The 22,618-nt window shown below is 41.7% G+C and overlaps 1 protein-coding gene across 12 annotated transcripts in view; it reads left to right on the forward strand.

Moving 5' to 3' along the window:
- OXNAD1 (oxidoreductase NAD binding domain containing 1) overlaps window positions 1-22,618 on the forward strand; it is a 41,189-nt gene that overhangs the window by 15,823 nt on the left and 2,748 nt on the right. For 10 of the 12 annotated variants that reach the window (XR_002338144.1, XM_001925300.5, XM_021071348.1 and 7 more), the window contains 2 exons: window positions 5,733-5,839; window positions 14,243-14,384. Coding sequence is in view for 9 of the 12 variants with exons in the window: in XM_001925300.5 (XP_001925335.4) it covers window positions 5,733-5,839; window positions 14,243-14,384 (249 nt within the window). In the remaining 3 variants the exon portion in view is untranslated. Of the gene's footprint in view, window positions 1-2,946; window positions 3,073-5,732; window positions 5,840-14,242; window positions 14,385-22,618 lie in introns of all 12 variants that reach the window. The other 2 variants (XR_002338146.1, XR_002338145.1) reach the window with 2 other exon arrangements.

Below are 22,618 nucleotides of genomic sequence, written 5' to 3' on the forward strand. Positions count from 1 at the left end.
AAAGTACAGTGGTTAAGTGCCTGGCTTCTCTGTTTTTCCACTTACTAGCTCTGGGGCCTCAGTTTTCCCATAGGTACAGTGGGAAGGATAGCAATATCTGCCTTTTAGGGTTTTGTGGCAACGGAATGAATTACTGTACGAGACATGTCTGGCACAGGGTGAGCACAGGGTAGGTGTGTGCCAGTGATGTCCTTAGATCTGAGCGCTCTATGCTTTCTCATGGGGCGGGGGGTTGAGATGCAGGAGAAAGGATACTTGCCAGAGTGAAGGCTTGAGGGGGCCAAGGGGAGTCCCTGCGCAGGTGGACGGGTGAGTCTGTGGGAGGAGCAGGAGGGCGCATTGTCATCCCAGGCCCCCGGTTGATGGCGCATGCTGCTGGAGAGTACAGTTGATAACAGTTGAGAGCACTGTGTGCTCTTTCCTTGTCAGTGACTTATTTCAGTAGAGCCATTTTCTTTTCATGAGATTCCCACTCATCAGATTAACAGCCTGCGACAGTTTAAATCATGTCTCTGACATGTAAGAAGACACACTGTCCTTGATAATGACTAAGTTTCCTTCAGCTCTGAAATGCTCTGCCCTCACTGTATCTTTGTCTCAGGTCATCTCTAGTCCTGACTTTGTCTAAATTTTTAAGCCAGCAAGTGAAAGAAGTGGAGTGACCGGAGGAAGGCAGCCAATTTTCCCAGAGAAAGGCCCATTTCCTGCAAGAGACTTTTGCCACAGCAATAACATCAAAATATCCTCCATAAAACCAGATTTTTCAGTCAGCACGATGGCGTTTCCTTTTAGATGCCGACTCCATCAAAGCATTAAAAATGTGTCCTAGTAAAAGGTGACAAATGTATTGTTATTTTATTGAACAGTAGAAGAATCTAAATGTTGTTTTATGGAAAACTTCATTTCCTGCCATGTGTTTTAACTTAGGGCATGGCTAGTTGAGGTTTCAGTTTGGAAATCTTTTGATCCATTAAGTATGAGAACAAGTACAAATGTTAAAACATACATAGTTTCTTCATTGTGTTTTGCTTATTCAGTAAAAGGAAAGAAAGAATGGCATGAAACTAGAGACATGATTACAGTTCTTAATTATATGAAACTAGCTTCAGAATAAAAGATTCAGTCTTCAAAAAGATTTTGTTGTTGTTAATCCACAGTGCCAGAAATCCATATAGTGAATAGTATTTGTATTACAAAAATAAAATGTTAAGAGAGGCATGTCTTTAAAAATCATGAAATATGCAGAGTATTTTGTGTGACCAGTTAGAGCAGTTTTGCCCAGATTATTTGGACTAGTAGCAATGGGTGTGTAGCCGTTTGTATTATTACCAGTAGGTGGAAAGCCTCTGGGGACATTTTTGGTCATAGAGGCCATCCATATGAAAATAGGACTTCTTTAATAGAAAATGTAACTTCTTTCCCTTCGTCATTGAATTTAATTTTTGGACATTGGCAAATGATTGGTGACTGCGTTTTATGTTGTCTAGCATTTGCTTGTGAAGCATGCTCACATTTCAGCTGAAACTCTCTGTGCCTTAGCATCCCTGCCCCACCGTGATTATGAATGTCAGTTTCCCTGCAACAGGTGACTCTTTGGGATGTGTTTAAAGCTTATACATAGGTAATCAGCTGTTACAAATGAAATAATCTAGCTTTTGGTTGTGTTTTTGCAGATTATTATAGTGAAAGAAAATAGTGATTATAAAAACAAATGTTTCTTTTTTAACCTTAAAAAATGAGAATATTCATGTAATGGAGAGTCTTCTGCTGATCCTTATCACTTATCTCTGTAATAAGATATCTAAAATAGTGTGGCAAACTAAGGAAGATTCCTTTTCTGCTGAAGAAATCCCTGCCCTCCCTGGCTTCTAGTTTTGAATGCGAATCTAGATTTTTTTTGTAGTGGTCTCCCACCTTCTTTTTTTTTAAATTTTTCTTAAAGCATCAAAAAGCTTGTGAATTTCTACTAACTTCAATTTTGGAGACCACTTTTAAGTCTTTTTTTTTTTTTTTTCCATTTTATGGCCACACCCACTGCATATGGAAGTTCCCTGGCCAGGGATTGAATTCGAGCTGCAGGTTTGACCTGTGCTGCAGCTGTGGCAATGGGTTAATCCCTTAACACACCGCACTGGGCTGGGGATCAGACTGAGCCTCTACAGTGACCCAAGCTACTGCAGTTAGATTCTAAACCCACTGTGCTACGGCGGGAACCCCTTAGGTCAATTTAAGTTAAAGAGTTTTTCGGAGTTCCCATCTTGACTCAGCAGAAATGAATCCGACTAGTATCCATGAGGACACAGGTTCAATCCCTGGCCTTGCTCAGTGGGTTAAGGATCTGGTGTTGCTGTGAACTGTGGTGTAGGCCGGCAGCTACAGCTCCGATTCGACCCCTAGCCTAGGAACCTCCATATGCCGTGGGTGTGGGCCCGCCTCCAAAAAAAAGAGTTTTTCATTTATTTTTTGTGAATACTTGTTGAATCTTACTATGTGTTTGACCCCATGCTTGAGGTAGGGACAAAATGGTTAAGTGCAGTGCCAGGCACCAGGTTCAAGAAGTTATGTGCGGAAGGAATGGGTGTGATCGGTTTAGTTGTACATGTAAGTGAGTGCCATTAGGACAGGACTCTTGGGTGGTTAAGGGCCCCAAGCACAGACCTGGGTGTGAATCCCGACTTGGCCATTATTGAGTGATTTTTTTTTTTTTTTTTACCACAGCATTCAGCAGTTTGATGTGGAATTATTAGTTCCCAGACCAGGGTTTGAACCTGGGCTGCAGTGGTGAAAGGGTGAAAATGCTGAATCCTAACTACTAGACCGCCAGAGAACTCCCCATTTCTGAGTGATCTTGAGCAAGTTACTGAACCCTTTCTGTTTCCTCATCTGCAGAATGGAGGATAACAACACTATCTTTTGGGATGAAATATAATTATTCATATTATCCAGGTGAATTAATGGATGTAAAATACTCACCTCAGAGCCGGGCGTACACCTGAGATGAACGCTCCTCAGACATTGGCTGTTATTAAAGGGCTGTGTCCATGTGAGCCTGTGATTGGTAGAGAAGTTATGGTGAGTGGGTGTGGAGGGTTCACAGCTTTGGGAATATTTGAGGGCCTTGGCCTGGAGGTGGGAAAGGGAACAGGAGATGCAGTTTAGAGGAAGCTCCTGGTGAGGAGGTGGGGGAAGGAGTTGAAGAAGGGGTGGGAGGGGCCCTGGAGAGGTCAAGGTCAGCTCTCCCAGGAAAGGAGAGTGCTTCAGGGTGGAAAGGAAATAGGACACATCAAGTTCAGGGAGACCAGAGAGACTAAGAACTGAGACTGGACATTGAGTTTGGTTGTTTGGGAAGACATCTGCCAACCTTGAAAGAAGACCCAGGAGAGCAGAAGACAGGTTACCTGTAGGCACAGAGGGAACAGGGCAGGTTCTGTCATATAAGAAGTATTCATAGAGATGGGACTTAAGGTAGAATTTCTAAACTAGCTTAAAAACAGGATGGCTTTTACATTTGTTCTAGCAAAATAATGGATAAGATGTGGTGCAGAGACCACCATGCTTTTATAGTCTGTATTGTTGGCCAAGAGAACAGCCCCACCCTACCCTCGGTGTGTGGTGCTCAGTCTGCAAGGCCCTGCATGGCACCACTGGTGTGATGGCATATGCAGTGAAGTGTAAGGTATCATGTAATAACAAATACTGATACATTAATTATAATTGGTGCAATAAGATACATTAGAACAGATGCTTAATGAGAACTTACTCTGGGGCCAGCAGCATTATGTGTACTTTCATGTATTATCTCATGTAATCCTCCCACCAACTGTGGGAAGTGCAGGTGATGTTATTCTCATCTCCTCACTGAGGTGGGCTAGGGTCCCGTGAGTGCCTAGGGTCACACAGCTGGTGCGTGGCGAAGCCGGGCATCCATACCAGGCCGTCTAGCTGTAACGCTCATGCTATTAACAGCCGTCTTACACTGCTTCGTTTTTGCTGCCGAATTGTTGAGGAGGAGCAGTTGGCATTAGACATCAAGTCTGATGACTCCGAAGGTCTAGAGAGGGGAAAAGTGGATGCGGAGAAAAGGCTGGGTGGGTCTGGTAAAGCAGTGCTTTAGGCAGGGCAGGCAGGCCAGGATCAGAGCACAGGCAGAGAGGCTGAAGAGTGGAAAGTTACCCCATGTGCTTTCAGGGAGGAAAGAGGACTGGCAAAAGTACAGAGAAAGAGCATTTTAAGAGTACTTTGAGGTAGTGAAGGGACCACCATCATCGGGAGAATTTTCTCGTGGGGTTTTAAGAGTTGTCTCCCACTGAGAGTTTGACTAGATTTGGTCCTCTTGGAGGAAAATGGCTGGATGAGCTAGCTTTGTTCTGGGAAATCCTGACAGATTTCCAGGGCTCCCCCTGGTGGACCTGTGAAGGTAACACCGTCTGAGGGGAAGGGTGGTGTTTGGTCACCAGCCGCCAGTTTGATTTGCTGCCCAAAGTGGAGCTGAAGGGCAGTAGGAAGTGGAGGGAAGAGTTCTGCCACCTTTTTTCCCTCATTGTGAAGAAGTCCCAGATTTGAGAGGAAGAGAAACCCAAAGGCGGAAGAAACAAAGAAAGTGGGAAGTAGAGGCATTTGAAATTTGAGGGGTGATGGCACGCAACTGAAGTGTGTTTGACTCAGACCTTTTTTTTTTTTTTTTTTTTTTTTGTCTTTTTGCCATTTCTTGGGCCGCTTCTGCAGCATATGGAGTTCCCAGGCTAGGGCTAATCGGAGCTGTAGCCGCTGGCCTACACCAGAGCCGCAGCAACAGGGGATCGGAGCTGCATCTGCAACCTACACCACAGCTTACGGCAAAGCCAGATCCTTAACCCGCAAGGTCAGGGATCGAACCTGCAATCTCATGGTTCCTAGTCAGATTCGTTAACCACTGAGCCCCTACGGGAACTCCTGACTCAGACCTTTTTTAAACCAGACATAGCATTTAAAATAGTGCTTCTCCAACTATCTATAGCAATGGGCAGTTTTTGTTGTTTTTTCAAGCTTGTGGACTGTTTATATCTTGTAGAATATAATAAAAAGTGAATTAGAAAAAATAAATGGTAGTTCCCTGGTGGCCTAGTGGTTAAGGATCTGGTGTTGTCACTGCTGTGGCTCAGGTCATTGCTGTGGGGTGTATTTTATCCTGGCCCAGGAACTTTGCATGCTACAGGCATGGCCAAAATGAGTGGATGAATGAAAAGAAACAAAGGCACAAGGAGTACAAACCCAGTTTGTGGTCTATCATTAGAGTCAACAGGCATACAAGTTACACTGTGAAATTGCTAAAAAAAAAAAAAAAAAAAGTTAATTTCTGAATTCAGCTTGTCAAAGACTTGTGGCAAAGCTCAGAACATACATCAGCTTTTCTTATTTGCGTGCACAGCATTGACAGAGCAGGTGGGCTCCAGGCAGGGACTTTACAGGTCTCTGGGGCCCTGGTTCTTCCCAGAGGGCCCAGCCCAGGACATGGAAATGTTTTATGCAGAATAAAATTCAGTCAGTGGGCTAGCAAGTCTCCCCTAAATGAAATTTGTTCACCTGGTGGAAGGCAGAATTCTAAAGCAAAGTGTGCTTTACCTTGTTTTGCAATTATCAAAAACCACATCTTTGTAGATTTCAAAAGAAAAAAAAAAACCTTAGTTATAAGAAAGCCACAGTTTGTTCCTGAGTTGTGTGTACCTAACCTCAGCCACCGTCTTTGGCTCTAGGTGGTGTCAGTGGCTAAGGTGTGTGGAGTGGCCCATGAGTCCCCATCTGTGAAGAGGCTCCGCTTGCTTGTTGCTGATAAAGATTTTTCTTTTAAAGCCGGCCAATGGTAAGTAGCTTTTCTGTCTCCTAAGTGTTGTGTGTGTTCTGGGTGCTGCCAGATATAAGAACTTTATTTTTCCTTCTGGAAAGGACTTCTGTGGCCACTGTTTCTCCTGAGGCATAGGGATTCTTAGAGCGTCTCCATTCAGGCTGTGCTTTTTTTTGTCACAGAGAGTCTGATTCCTTTTCTTGTCCCAGAGCTCACCTTGGTTTTGAGCCCATGACCCTCTTAGACATAAGAAGAAAATTGCTGCCTTGAGTTTTCCAGATTGAAACAAAGCAGCTAGTTGTGGCCAAGGACCCTGATGAAGCCCAACAACTCTGGTGATTCAGGAGTGGATAGTGGATAATAGAATGCACTGCAGTAATCTAATCTGAAATACAGAGTAAACACAGCAGGCTGAAACTGGTTCTTCTAACCAGTTCTGTCACAGAGCTGCTTGCCCTCTGGCCCGAATTCCTGCCTCCCTCATACTGTATTTTGTGGAGTTGAAATATTTTGCTGAATTTATTATCAGGGTCCCCCCATCTGGCCCAGCCCACATCACACTCAGGACTCTGAGGACTAGTCAGTATGCTGCCAGGGTGACAGCCCAGCTGTCCCACTGTTCCTGAGAATGGCCTCCCTGAGCTGCAATTCAAGTTGAATTGTAAATAAAGTGACTTGTATTTCCTTAGGAAAGGTGTGTTTGGGTGTCTGTTTCCTTGATTTAAATAAAGCATTCATTTCTAAATGAATTTCTGGCATGTCAGTCTTGGTAGTCTTTCTTAGGAGTCACTTGACTAATTTTGGCAGTCCATCTGGAAATGTGGTTTTGTTAGAAGGAGGATGTGTGATAATAGCAAGTGTGATAATAGCAAGAGTTAGCAGTCTTGTGTTAATAGTTTGCCTTTGAATTTAGAACTAGAAAACAAGATGCTGATTGCAATAATTTGCGTTCATGAAGCAATTTACTGCAATCTTTGCACATGTTCGGTGATACATATTAAGTGCATTTGGGCTGGTTTGGGGGGGTGGGCAACGTTTTTTACCCTTCGAAACTAGTTTAGCTGTTATTACACTGAAAAGTGCAAACTTTAATTGTAATGATCTTTCTTTCCACATTTCCCTTCTGGGAAAGTGTTTGTGTCCTGTGCACACCCTTAGCTCCGTGCCTTCAGTTTAGGATTGTGCCAAGACTCTGACCCCAGTGTCCTGATTAGAAAAACCCTGTGCCTTGGTTATGTTGCTGCTTCCCTGGTGTGCGTGCAATTGTACTAGCACTAGCAAAAACTGTGAAGAAAAATGTCATCATTCCCTAGTGATACACATAGAAATAGGGTCCCGTTGTGATCCTCAAGATAAAATCACTCGGGGTTGGTGTTACATACCCCGTATCAGTGAATAGATTTGGTGACTTCCCTGATGTTGGGGCTGGTTTTAGTACATGCCTGACATGGGGGCGGATCACCTCTGGCTGGTCAGTATTGACCATTTCCCTGCCAGGTGTCCTTAGCACTCACTCCTGGCGCCTGGACTGTCCTCTTTAAAAGATTATTCCCTCACCACTGACTCACTCTACGACTCTGGAAGCTGTGAGCCCTTTGGATGTGTGACTTTGTGGTTACAGAATGGCCCTTTGCTGAGGTGTGGCATTGCTCCTTCAGCGTTGTTGCTGGGATGGCTTATGTGCCAGGCTCTCCTAGATCGTCTGATATACAGTCACCTCCGCTTGGCACTTGGGGGACGAGGCAAGGATTAGGGAAAGAGGGAGTGTGTGATTGTGGCTGATGCAGCTTGTGTGCTTGGGATGGTCAGAGTAGAGTGCTGCGTGGGGTAGGGAGAGGATTGCCACTGGGCTCTTGGGATAGGGGTTGGGCCATGACGATACACTCCTGAGCTCTTTCCCCCGACACTTGCCAAACTCTGGGGCAGGCTGCAGGCCCGCCTCTGAATGGATGAGTGAATGCTCTGAAGCTAGCCTTCAGCGAAGACCAGAGATGGGTCTCTGGGGTTCTTCCTGCTATGTGGTGTTCTTTCTGGGTCTCCAGAGGGTTCTGGTTCCTGTCTTGGGGAACCAGTTCTAAGAACCCACACAGTCCAATCCAGAGAGAAGGGCCAAAGAGAAAACTCCTAGAAACCATTTCTCCCATGTGCCGGGCTAAACCTTTTGGGCCTGTCTGACCAGTCGGTCACCACTTGGCACCTTGCTCCTTGGTGAGTCCTACTCTTGACCATCTTAGAATTCTCCTCCCTGAGGGTGGAAATATCTGGACTCCCCCTTGGGGCTGGAGTGTGCCACTGGCAGTCCTCACTCGGTGTGCGAGAGCCTGGAGTTGCCAGGATCAGCGCTCCTTGGGGGCATTCACTGGAGGCCAGGTCCGTTCCCTCTGGAGGCTGTATCACAGCGTCACACGCCCCATGCTCTGTAGACTGCGTGGCCCACAGGCTGGCTTTTTCTACCTGCTGGCTCTGTGATGTGGGCGGCTTCCTTCTTTCTCTGGGCTTCAGTTTCTATGTCTTTAAAGAGGGAACAGTAATATTTCTCTGTCTTAGGATACGTCAGGGATTTAGCACAATGTCTGATGTTCACTTTATTTGGTTTGGTTCAGTATTTTGTTATAGTTAGACCATCTGTGCAGGTGAGGCCCAAGGGACAGGTTGTAACTCTTACTTAGTTCCTCAGCCAGTTCCCCTGTAGTGAGGCTGTTGCGGGCGAGTACACATCTCTGCTGTGCTGACCCAGCTCATGTACCATCAGTACTCACTCCATGCCAGGCATGTGTGCAGATCACTGCCTGAGGGTAGCAGGCCCAAGCGTTTTTGAAGAGAGACGTGTGTACCTCTGACTTTGTGCAGGAGAACACAAGTGTTTATGCTGGAAGATGACCAGGCTCTACTAAGAGAAGGAAGACACCAGGAAGAAAGGTGACTAGATTGGAGGGAGGCGATTTGAGAAGTAGGACTCTTCCCCCACGTATTCAGCCCACAGGTCCTACAGCCCTGACTTACCCGGCCACACGGAGGTGCTCGCTCCCTGGCGTCTTTGCTCAGACAGTGTCTTCCCCCAATGCTTGTCTGATGAGCGATGTGCCTCAAGACTCCTCTGTGAAGTCTGTCTTAATCCTTCACCCCTCTTAGAGTTGACTGCTTCTTCCGAGCCTCCATGCCCCAAGCAATTTTTTGCTTTAAAATAAACAGTTCTTGTATTAGTATTTTCCCGATAAAATTAGGATCACACATGTTGGAGCTCAGAAGAAATCTTGGGAGCATTTTCTTGCTCCCAAGATTTTTTTCACAGTGCCGTTTAATCATTTATCTGTTAATTTCACTCCCATTTGGGAGTTTATCGAGGGAGGGAACCAAGACATACTTGCATCTTTACCTCCAATACCAATCCCAGTGGGTGGTTATGCTGTTCCTTGTTGAAGGTCCAAGGGTTTTGGGATCTCGGGGTAGAGGATCGTCATTCGGTTTGTGTGCTTGCCCTGTACTGGGCCCTGGGACTGCATCTCAAGCAGACGGAGCTGCCGGGTGTGTCACACTGGATGTGGTTGTGAGCGTTTCGCTGCAGAACTAGCCCTTTCTCTCTGCCTTCATAAAGTCAGTCATCTGGGTGCTAAAAGGGCATTTTTGAAGGGGTGTGTATAATATGTTTAAAATTTAATTCTTTGCTGGAAAGATGTTTTAATAAATATGTATTGTGCACACATGCAGATGAAATTTTTCTGTAATGTTTAACGAAAGAGCCCTTTTTTGCTAAAGGTGAAAGCTTTCCAAAGTTAGTAGAGAAATTCAACTCACTGGAGAGAAAGGTCTTTATCAACATAAAGCAGCAGAGGGTGCTGTAGTTCAGGAGATAAAGCAGCAAAAGTAGCTCAGAGATTGTTCTAAAACACAGAAGCTGTAGAGATGCTATATACTTCTCTGAAAGCACATAGCAGCTGTGTTAATAAATGTTAACTATAGTCTTTTATAGTTTTATAGTTAACTATATCTTGTCTGAAATGGGATGGAAATTAAGGTATTCATGGGACGGACTCAAGTGAATATAGGTGAAAGTCGCCTCATGACCTCTTCAGGAGCACTTCCAGTCCAGAACTATTTTTTTTTTTTTTTTGAAGATTTTTTTTTTTTTGTCTTTTTTGTTGTTGTTGTTGTTGCTATTTCTTGGGCCGCTCCCGCAGCATATGGAGGTTCCCAGGCTAGGGGTTGAATCGGAGCTGTAGCCACCGGCCTACGCCAGAGCCACAGCAACGCGGGATCCGAGCCGCGTCTGCAACCTACACCACAGCTCACGGCAACGCCGGATCGTTAACCCACTGAGCAAGGGCAGGGACCAAACCCGCAACCTCATGGTTCCTAGTCGGATTCGTTAACCACTGCGCCACGACGGGAACTCCCCAGAACTATTTTTTAAGACCATAATGAATGACTAGATATCTAAGGCCAGAGATGAGAAAAGAACATCTTTTAAGGTCTTGGATCAAATTGGGAGAGAAGCTCAGCTGCTTTTCTTGTAAGCCTGCTGGTAGGGGAACAACGGGGGGGTAGGGGGTGGAGATGATACTGTCGCTTTTTTTTTTTTTTTTTTTTTTTTTAAGTACTATCACTTCTTGATGGTTAAGAAACAGCTATATTGGATTTTTGGGTTTCCTGGACATGGGGATAAGAATTTTCTCTGGCCCCAGGTCCTAAAATATTTCTATTTCTTGGTATGTGACTAGATTTGTTGCATTTCCTAAAATCCCCACTCCAAAAACGTTTCTGTGGTGTAGAATTACCAAATGATTGAAACTTGTGAGAGTTCCTGACCACAGAAATGTGAAGAGTGTCAGAATTCAGGAGGCCACAACAGCCTTTAAGCTTGTCAAATGCCAGTGAAAGAGTATTTGTTGCCTTTTTTTTTTACACTTTAAAAAAACTGTGTTTTATTGAGATGGTATATACTTTATATATCATAAAATTCACCCATTTACAGTGTACAATTCAGTGATTTTTTTTTTTGTATATTCACAGGATGGTATAGTGTTCAGCCCAAACTTTAGAACATTCTCATCATCCCGGAAGAAACCCTGGACCAATTATCATTCACTCCCCGTTCTCAGCCCTCTAGGCAACCACTGTTCTACTTTCTGTACTTTTGGATTTGCCTGTTCTGGACATTTCATATCAGTGGAATTATACAATATGTGGTCTTTTTTTGTAGCTTGCTTCTTTCCGCAACATAATTCTTTGTTGACGTCTGTTGTGGCATCGTGTCAGTAATTCGTTGTGTCGTGTGGATGTACCATGTTTTGTTTATTCATTTATCAGTTGATGAACATTTAGATTGTTTTGAAACTTTTAGGTTATTATTACTACTGTTATTATTTTCATTTTACGGCCACTCCTGTGGAAATTCCCAGGCCAGGGGTTGAGTCAGAGCTGCAGCTGCCATCCTACACCGCAGCCACAGCAACACTGTATCCTTCATCCACTGAGTGAGACCCGGGATGGAACCCATGTCCTCACGGAGGCTCTGTGGGGTCCCTAAAATCCGCTGAGCCAAAATGGAAACTCCTAGGTTATTATTGACAGTTCATGTACATGTTTTTGAGTGGATATGTATTTTCTTTTTTCTTTGGTATAGAGCCTAGGAGTGGACTTGTCGGTCATGTGGTAACTCTCTTTAACATTTTCAGGCACTACCTGATTGCTTTCTAAGTGGCAACACCATTTTACGTTCCCACCAGCAATGTATAAGGGTTCGAATTTCTATAGAGCCTCATGAACACTTGCTTTTGTCTTTTTGATTAGCCATCCATTCTAGTGAGTGCGAAGTGATAGCTCATTGTGATTTTGATTTGCATTTCCCTAATAACTAATTATGTTGAGCATCTTTTCATATACTTAGCCATTTATATGTCTTCTTTGGAGAAATGTTTGTATAAATCCTTTGCCCGTTTTTTGAGTTGTCTCTTTTTTTGGCCACATCTGTGGCATGTGGAAGTTCCTGGGCCAGGGATCAAACCCAGGCCACAGCAGCAACCCAAGCCACAGCAGTGATAACCCTGGATCCTTAACCTACTGTGCCACAGGGGAACTCCCAAGTTTGTCTTTTTATTATTGACTTGTAAGAGTTATTTACTCTGTATACAAGTCTCTTATTAGATACATGATTTGAAAATAGTTTCTCCCATTCTGGAGGGTCATCTTTTAACTTTCTTGATGGTATCATTAAAAAAGTTTTTAATTTTATACAATCAAGTCTCCTCGTTGTTTTCTTTGACATTTGTGTTTTGTTTTCACTTCTAAGTAATTATTGCTGTGAAGTTACTTCTGTTAGTCTGCTTCTAAGAGTTTGTAATTTTAGCTTTTGCATTTAAATCTATTATCTATTCTGGGTTAATTTTTTTATATGGTGTAAACAGGGGTCCAACTGTATTCTTTTGTGTGGCTATTCAGTTGCCCCAGCACCATGTGTCTTTTTTTAATTATTGTTCATTTATAATGTTGTGTTTTGGGTGGATAACAAAGTGATAGCTTATTACAAAACTGGCATGACTTGTTGAAAAGACTATTCTTTGTCACTGGATTGTGTTGGTATCCTTGTTGAAAATCAGTTGACTATCAATCTGAGAGTTTATTTCTGGATTCTCAGTTCTTTGCCCTTGATGTATATGCTGCCCTTGTACCAGTACCACAGTGTCTTCGTTACTGTAGATTTATAAGTTTTGAGGTGTGAATCCTCCAAATTTATTCTTTTTTTGAGATTGTATTGATGATTCTGGATTCCTTGAATTTCATATAAATTTTATGCTCAACTTGTCAATTTCTGTAAAGAAACAAGCTAAAGTTTGATATATATTTCATTGCATTAGATCTGTAGATCAATTTGGGAACTTTTTCTGTCTTAATATATTGTTTTCCAATCCACAAACATGAAAAGCCTTTCTGTTTATTTCGATCTTCTTTGATTTTTTTTCAACAATATGTTGTAGTTTTCAATGTATAGGTCTTATGCTTCTTTTGTTAAGTTTATTCTCAATTTATATGCTATTATAATTAGAATATTTTTCTTTCTTTCTTTCTTTTTTTTTTTTTTTTTTTTTTCTGCTTTTTTAGGGCTGCACCACAACATATGGAGATTCCCAGGCTAGGGGTCAAATCGAAGCTACGACTGCCAGCCTATGCCACAGCCACAGCAACAGCAACGTGGGATCCAAGCCGTGTCTGTGACCTACACCACAGCTCACGGCAATGAAGGAGAGTGAGGCCAGGGATTGAACCCTCAACCTCATGATTTCTAGTTGGATTCGTTTCCACTGTGCCACAATGGGAACTCCTATAAATAGAATATTTTTCTTTCACATTTAGATTGTTCATTTCTAGTGAATAGTGAACAATTGTTCATTTCATATCTAGAAATAAAATTTGTTTTTGTAACCTGCAACCTTATTGGAACTTGTTTATTAGTTATATTTGTTGTAAATTCCTCAAGATTTTTTATATACAATATTCTGTCATCTGCAACTTCTTTCTCCCATTCTGGATGCCTTTTATTTCATTTTCTTACTTAGTTGCCTTGTCTAGAATTTCTGTTACAGTGTTGAATAGAAGTGGTTGGAACATGCATCCTTGTCTTGTTTCTGTTGTTAGGGGGAAAGTTTTCAGCCTTTCATGGTTAAGTATAATGTTAGCAATAGATAATTTGTAGTTGCTTTTATCAGCTTGAGGAAGTTCCCATTTATTCCTGGTTTACTGAGTATTTTTATTATGTAAGGGTGCTGAATTTTTTCAAATGTCACTTCAGCATCTATTGTGATGATAACATGCGTTTTGTCCTTTATTAAGTGGTTTATTTCATTGATTGATTTTCATATGTTAAACAATCTTGTGTTCCTAGGGTTTTTGCATCTGTGTTCACAGGGATATTGAGCTTTTCTTTTCTTGTGATATCTTTGTCTGGTTTTGGTATCAGGGTAATACTGACCTTGCAGAATGAGTTGGAAAGTGTTCTTTTCTAGTTTTTGGAAGTGTTCGTCAAAGATTAGCATTAATTCTTCTTTGAGTGTTTTGGTAGAGTTCAGTGATGCCATCTGGACTTTTTTTTTTGTGGGAAATTATAAAATTATGAATTCAATCCATTTACTTATTATGGGTCTGTTCAGATTTTCTGTTTCTTCTTGAATCCAGTCTTTCCGGGAATACATCCATTTCATCTGAATTAGCTAATTTTTTGTCTTACAATTGTTCATAGAATTCCTTTAAAATCTTCTTTAATTTTTTTTTTGGTAAAGTTTGTGATAATGTCCCCTCTTTCATTCTTGATTTTAATAATATTTTTTTCTTAGTTAACTCCAGCTAAAAGTTTGTCAGTTCTATTTACCTTCTTACCCACTTTTAAAATTACTTCACCAATAGTCCTTTATTTACCTTTCCTTTTAGGGTTGATTTCTTTATCCCGGGAGTCTCTGTGGTTGGTGGATTCTCAATATGCTCCAGCCCCAGACTGCTAGAACAGGAGAGAATCATAGAACTGGCAGTGAAATATACAAACCACCCTCCTGCTCTCTGGATTCACAATCAGGTGAGCGAACTTCTGCTTAAACTTGGAGATGTGGCGTCTCTGCCCTCCCAAATTTGTGTTTAGCTCACTCTGCTGAAGAAACATAGGCCTGTATGAAAAGGGCACTCACAAAGAGCATTCTTCCATCCAGAATTCAGAGTCCAGAAAGGTTAAAGAAGCAGAATCTTTTCGATGCACTAAGGATGACAAAATATGTGGGTCTGAAAATGTCTTCCGGGTCACCAAACAGTATTCAGTTAAATCCTACTTTAGGATTAAAACATTTTACTTTATATGTAAGTTTTTGAAGATTAGCTTTCTGTGTGTCTTATAAATGGTATATCTACAAATCAGATTATTTTTGTTCTAGCCATTCTAAAACGAAGAAAATTAAGCTCTCATTCTGTCACTGTTTGGAGGGGAAATGACCTTTGATTATATACTTGTGCCCAGAGCTAAGCACTGCTAGGTCCCTGGTGCCATTGCCTCTCCATTTCAGTCTCTGGAGAGCTCTTTTAGGAAGGAGTCCACATTTGCTGTTAATAATTCAGGCTTCACAGTGGGACTCAATAAAACCCTGCATAAGCTGCTGTTTGTTACCTCCTAGAACTCTGATAATAAAGAGTGATGAGCTTAGAACAGATCAGTTATTTGTCTTTTTAGTTTTTGACCCTTGTCCTTTTTTTTTTTTTTTTTTTTTACTGCTGTTCCCCTTCACTGCAAGAGCGTGCCTTCTCTGTTTACCAACACTCTCCATCCCATCCCAGGCACTTTCTTATCCCCTTTACCAAAATGGAAAGTACAGGTACAAATATTATAGATACATATAAACTGATTTTAAAATTCATGTGGAAGGACAAAGGAAGCAGGATGGCAAAAACAGTTTTGAAAAAAGATGAAAGTGGGAGGAATCACATTACTCAGAATTTTAAGATTAAAATAAAGCTCAGTAATCAAAACAGTATGGTGTTGGTGAAGGGGTAGACATAGAGACCAGTGGAACAAAGAGTTCAGAAATAGACTGACATACGTACGGCCTTTTGATTTTTGACAAAGGTGCTAAAGAGAGTCAATAGAGAAAGGATAACCTTTTCAACAGGTAGGGCTGCAACAGCTGTCTACCCATATGAAAAAAAAAAAAGAAAAAAAAAAGAACCTTGACCTAAATCTAATACTTTATATATTCAAAATTAACTCAAAAGTGTTGTAGGTCTAAATATAAACATGAAACTATAAAGGTTTTAGAAGAAAATGTAGGAAATATTCTGTAGATCAGGGTAGGCAAATAGTTCCTAAACATGACACCAAAAGCAAGATCTATAAAAGGGAAGATTTATGTATCGGACTTAATCAAAGTAAGAACTTTTGGAGTTCCCGTCGTGGCGCAGTGGTTAATGAATCCGACTAGGAACCATGAGGTTGCGGGTTTGATCCCTGGCCTTGCTCAGTGGGTTAAAGATCTGGTGTGGCTGTGAGCTGTGGTATAGGTCACAGAATCGGCTCAGATCCCAAGTTGCTGTGGCTGTGGCTGGCAGCTGTAGGTCCAATTTGTGGCTCTAGTGTAGGCCGGTGGCTACGGCTCCGATTGACCCCTAGCCTGGGAATCTCCTTATGCTGCAGAAGTGGCCCTAGAAAAGGCAAAAAGACCAAAAAAATAGATAAATAAATAAATAAAAACTTTTTTTCTGCAAAATGCACTTTTAACAGAGTTTTTAAAAACAAGCTATAGACTAGGAGAAAGTATTTGCAAATTAGATATCCGACAAAGGACCTTTATCTAAAATACTCTCAAAAGTCAGCAACTGTAATTTTTAAATGGGCAAAGGATTGAACAGACACTTCACTAAAAGGATATAAGGGTAGCAGATGAGCAATGAATAATGTTCAACATCATTCACCATTAGGGAAATGCAGATTAAAACCATATAGAGTGGGATACCTGTAGAGGTAAAGTAGATAAAATATCAATAAATGCTGCTGTCAAGGATGTGGAGCAGCTGGAACTCTTATATTGCTTATGCTGTTAGCAGGAATGCAAGATACTGCAGCCATTGCAGAAAATATTTTGGCATTTCACATGAAACTGTATACACACTTAACCATAATACCCACAGTACTATTCCTGGGTGTTCATCCTAGAGAAACAAAAGAGCTGTTTATATAGAAACCTGTCCATGAATGTTTGTAGCGGTTCTATTCATAATTGTCAAAAACTGGAAGCCACCCAAACATCCCCCAGTGGGTGGATGGATAAATAAACTGTGGTACATTTCTACAGTGTCCAGGTAGACCTCGTTTTATTGCACCTCACTCTACTGCACTTTGCAGATCATTGCGGTTTTTTTTCTTTCTTCCTTTACAAAATGAAGGTTTGTTGCAGCCCTGCATTGTCCAATGAATAATTAATATTTTAAACAGTAGAGGTTTTTTTTTTTTTTTTTTTTGGCTGCACCCACAGCATGTGAAAATTCCTGGGTCAGGGATCAAACCCGTGCCACTGCAGTGACAATACTGGATCCTTAACCCACTGCACAAGAGAACTCAATAAAAATTTTTTTATGTGAAGAAATTTTAAAAATTGAAATAAAGTTAATTTACAAGGTTGTGTTTCAAATGTACAGCAAAGTGATTAATTTTTCTCTCTCTCTCTCTATATATATATGCTTTTTCAGATTCTTTTCCATTATAGTTTATTAAAATATTGAGTGTAGTTCCCTGTCCTAGACAGTGTGTCCTAGTTGGTTATTTATTTTATATGTAGTAGTGTATGTATGTTAATCCCCAAATCCTAATCTATGTCCCTCACCCCCTTTGGTAACCATAAGTTTGTTTTCTGTGCTGTAAATCTGTTTCTGCTTTTTAAATAAGTTTCATTCATACCAGTTTTTAAGATTCTGTATATGTGATAAAATATACTTGTCTTTCTGACTTATTTCACTTCATATGATATTCTCTAGATCCATCCATGTTACTGCAACTCTTCTTTGCAAAAGATGCCTTCTTTTTAGGTTGCCTCCATGTCTTGGCTATTGCAAATAGTGCTGCTTTGAACATTGGGGTGCATGTGTCTTTTTGAATTAAGGGTTTTTTCTGCCCAGAAGTGGGATTGCAGGATCCTATGGTAACTCCGGTTTTAGTTTTTTAAGGAGCCTCCATACTGTTCTACAAGGTGGCTGCCCCAGTTTCCATTCCCACCAACAGCAGAGGAGGGCTCCCTTTTTCTTATCCCTCTCCAGCATTTATTATTGCAGACTTTTAATGACGTCCTTTCTGATGACCTCATTGTAGTTTCGATTTGCATTTCTCTAATAATTAGCAGTATTTAGGATCTTTTCATGTACCTGTTGGCCATCTGAACATCTTCTTTGGAGAAATATGTTTTTAGGTCTTCTGCCCATTGCTTGATTCTATAGTTGATTTGTTTTTTTTGATATTAAGCTAGAAGAGCTCTTTGTATATTTTGGAGATAAAGTCCTTGTCAGTAACATCATTTGCAAGTATTTTTTCCCATTCTCTCTTTTCATTTTGTTTATGGTTTCCTTTGCTGTGCAAATGCTTTTAATTTAAATTAGATTTCATTCATTTTTGTTTTTGTTTTTATTTCCATTACTCGAGGAGAATGATCCAAAAAAATATTTCTTTGATTTATGTCAGAGTGTTCTGCCTGTGTTTTCCTCTAGGTGTTTTATAGTGTGTGGCCTTACATTTAGATCTTTAATCCATTTTGAGTTTAGTTTTGTACATGATGTTAGAGAATGTTCTAATTTCATTTTACATGTATCTACGTGTAAAATGGCTGGGAAGGCAGTCTCTTCCCAGCACCACTTATTGAAGAGATTCTTTTTTCCATTGGATAGTCTTGCCTCTTTGTCTTAGATTACTTGACCATAGGTAAATAGGTTTATTTCTGAGCTTTATCCTGTTCCATTGACCCATTTGTCTGTTTTTGTGCCAGTACCATACTGTTTTGATTAATTTGTAGTAGTATAAAGATTTGAAGATTTGTAGTATGAAGTATTTTTAAACTAAGGTGCGTGTAATTTTTTTAAGTCACAATTCTATTGCACAGTTAATAGACTACAGTATCATATAAATATAACTTCCATAGGCACTGGGAAACCAACGGTGTGACTCACTCGGTTTGCAGTATTACTTGCTGTGGTCTGGAACCGAATCTGCAATATCTCCCCGGTCTGTCTGTGTTGTTTTTCAGCAGAAAAACAGATCAACTCTTGATGCATATAACGATGTGGGTGAATCTCAGAAGTGTTCTGTTGAGTGAGAGAAGCCAGTTTCAAAGGTTCTATACCCTATCATTGCATTTATGTCACAATCTGGGAGACAGAGGTGCAGTGATGGGAACTGATCCGTGGTTGACAGAGGATAGGGTGGGGAAGGATGGGAGCAGAAAGGGATAGTAGAGGAGACTTTTTGGGGTGATGGAACTGTTCAATATCTTGGTTTTGGTGGTAGTTACACTTCTCTGTGTTAAAATCATAGAACTATACAGCAACAAAAAGCTAGTACTGGGAATTCTCTGGTGGTACAGCGGATTAGGGATCTGATATTGTCACTGCTGTGGCTTGGGTCACTGCTGTGGTGCAGCTTCGATCCCTGGCCCAGGAACTTCTGCATGCCATGGGTGCAGCCAAAAAAAAAAAAAAAAAGAAAGGAAAAAGAAAGCTAGTACTGTAAGATAATTGTAAAAAATACAAGATTTCTAAATTTATAGCAGCATAAAAAATATATACTCTTCTAATGGTTTACATGTCAAGTTACATGTGTTTAGACACATTTCCAGCTGCTTGCCTTAGCATTTCCATTGTAAATGTATCCTGTCACATATTTACCCTCTGACCTTCTGAGTCCTTCCTTTGGTATAAGCCTCAGCTGCCTTATTCCTTTTTGATTCTCTTTGGATTTTCTACCCATCACTGTCTGTGGGCTGCATCCTGACTTGTGAAAGTATGCCTCAGGGGTGGGACCAGCAAGAGCTCCACGTGTCTTGTGCTCGGTGTTAAAAGGCACTTAGCCATCCCCGCTCCCAGTGCCACACGCCTCCTCCAGTTGTCAGCCAGCCACGTGACCTCAACCTGGTCCTGGTCCATAGCTCCCTGCTTGGTTTCATGGCTCATTGGCATTTCAATGAAGGAACTTAATTCTGAGAGATTGTAGAAAACCTCCAAGTGACATTGCTTGAATGCACATCCTAATTGTAGTGCCTGCTCCATTCTGCCCAGTGGGAGTTGCACACAGCCTTTATGAAGTCAGATTTTTCTTGGAACCATTCTCAGGTGGCTGCTTTCCTCCTGAGGATTCGTCTCATTAAGCTATTAGAGTGGACAATAGAGGCACGTGAGTATCTGGGTGGCAGCAGGCTGCTCTGTTGGGACATGGAATAAAGTCCATAAATGTCTTCCTTTATTTTATCTGCTTTGGCTCAAGCTCCTGGCAGGGTAAAGGGTTCTAGACAGCTATTGTGTGCTGGGCTCCAATTGCTGTGGAAAAGTTGTTTATTTCACAAGTAGAAAATCTATACTTGAATTAGATCTATTGCTGTGTAATTGAAGGTAATGTCCCTTTACTCACTTCCACTTTATGCTCCACAGTACCTGAGTCTCGTGTTCATGCCACCCTGGCAGTTTTTATTGATCAACAAAAGACAAAGATGGCTTTTGATTCTTTCCAAATGCTAGCAAATTAGGAGATAGATCTACTGAAGATTATTTTGTCACTAAGGAGACGACCGGCTTCTTGAGTATTATCTTTCCCTGGGGCACATTTTCTTGCCAATTTTAGGGTTGAAAATACTCTGGTTTCTAAAAACAATAACCTAAAGGTTTGTTTGTTGTCATTACTAAGCACACTGAAGATGACCATTGGAGAAAATTATTTCGCTTGTTTCTTAGTCCCTTTTACTCATAGATTCTTAGAGATAGAGTATAGGCAAGCAAGAAGGGGCAGGGGATAGAAATTAAATCAGTTGTCATTGTTAGGCAGACCCTCTGGTACCATAGGTTTCTGTTTTTGAGACCTGAAAGGAAGGAGCATTTTAAAGTATTTTGGTAGCCAGTGTAGCGATTCCTAGATTTTAGTTATTCCTAACAGAATGCTCCCTTGCTGCTAATTTCTTCTGTCAAAAAATGAACCCACTTATCCTTCATGTAAAAATCTCCTACATATTTAAAATAGTTAAGTTTAGATGTTTTTTCCTCCCCTCAGAGAAGTGATTTCCATTCAGTTGACAGTGCATGACCAAAAAGGACTTGTTCTGTGAATTCAGATAGTTTTCATTTATTCTTAGATTTTCTCTTAAGTTTAATTCTTTAACTTATAGAGCCCCAAATTAAATGAATGTCAAAAAATACTCACCATGTACCTGTCAGGCAAGGCGCCAGGTAAGTGCTTGGGTTGATCTTCAGAAAGCGCACGTGGGGAGCTCCCTGGTGATCTAGTGGTTAGGACTTGGTGCTTTCACTGCTGCAGACTGGGTTCAGTCCCTGGTCGAGGAACTGAGATCCCACATCAAGCTGCTGCTTACCTGCCCCTCCCCCAAAAGAAAAGTGTGTGAAGTGTTTTTACTCCTTAGGAGGGAGTCTCATCAGTTGATTTGTGTCAGAAATGCTCCCAATAGAAATTTCTTTATTCCTGAATTCTGGTTTTTGGTGACAGAGAAGAAAGAAGCAGCCACTCCCTATGCCTTTTCTTCTGTGACAGACGCAGTGGCCAAAATACCCTCCATATAGAGCTTGATGCCAGCAGGGGTTTCCCCCACAGAGTGTTGTGTGATGCCTGGGTGGTGAGCAGGTCAGGGGCCGGAGCCCATTTTCCAGATGTGGCAGCAAAGGCTCAGAGTGGGTGAGGGACTTGCTGGATTTCCTAGGGTCTGTGATTAAGATTTAGCCTTCCAACTCCTAGTAGATCAGTGTGGTTTTCCTCCAAACTAGGGGGTTCTCAACAGCCAATAATACCTCCTTCATTTCTGAAACGAATTTCAAAGTTAACGTAGTCACACTTTTAAAAAAAATAACATAATTCACTGTAATACAAAGGAGGGATTAAGGAAAGTGAACCATCCTCAGAGACTGCATCTCAGTGTATAAATCGTGGGGCATATCTAAACTAGAAGTTATAGAATGAGGTCGTTGAGTGGCTATTCCTCAGTGAAGGATCACTGCGAATTCACCATCTACAAATACAGGTGGCACAGGTGTTGCCTGGCGACAGAAGAGCCGTGAATGTGAAGTACACACTGGGATGTCATTTTCTGGAACGGTGAATATGCCTGGTAAAGTTCTCAGCCAACAAAGTATGATTTACATGGCAGTGACATTGTGGAAAATTCAGACTACGTTAGATCTGTGCAAACAGTACTTTGAGTTTTTTTTGTAAAATGAGTTAGGGTCTAGTCTCAGATCCTTATACACCAGTTTTCACCTCCATGTACCTGCCATGGCTCATTCAGAAGTCTGCAGGGCAGTCTTGTGCATTTCAGATAATGGTGTGCTGCAGAGCTCTTTGGGTTAAAAAAAAAGCCCATTTGATGATTTCTGTGATGTAAAAACTCCCACAATGACTGGCATCATACTACCAGTAGAAACTGGTTCACAAAAAAATCACAAAATTCCTGCGGATTTAACCATCAACTTAGTAGGAGCCAGCTTTGGAACACCACTAAGTTCATAGGACATCTGGCATCATTGCCCTCTAAATGCCAGTTGGGTTCCCCAAATGATTGTGACATTGAAAAACTGTCACCACAAATTTCTAAAACACCCCTCAAGGGCAGTATCGTCCCACAGAGAACCAGTGCATTCATATCTAGTGGTATTTCTGGTGTAAGTGACCTCACGTAATAGTAGCTGCTTCATCTGGGTGGATGTAAGTGGAACTCACTCCCTGGTGGGGAACCTCTGGGTGTTCTGCTCCAGGGAGAAGGCGCCAGCCTTGGGCAGAACCGAGGCACTGGCCTCAGCCTGTGAGGCAGCCTGGCTGTGCCCCGCTCCTGGCCGGGAGGGAGCTCAGGAACCCCGAGGCCACAGCCCTTGCTGAGCCAAAGCAGCCAGTGTGTGACAGCCGCCACACCCTGCCTCTCATTTACATGGCTTTAATCAGAACCAAGAATGCTGCTCAGAAAAGGAAACTTTGGAGTTGCTGCTGTAGCACAGCCGGTTAAGAATCTGACTGCATCGGTTTGGGTTGCTGTGGAGCTGCGGGTTTGATCCCGAGCCCAGTGCTGTGTGTTAAACGATACT

The sequence above is a fragment of the Sus scrofa genome, chromosome 13, assembly GCF_000003025.6.
Source record: "Sus scrofa isolate TJ Tabasco breed Duroc chromosome 13, Sscrofa11.1, whole genome shotgun sequence".
NCBI lineage: Eukaryota > Metazoa > Chordata > Mammalia > Artiodactyla > Suidae > Sus > Sus scrofa.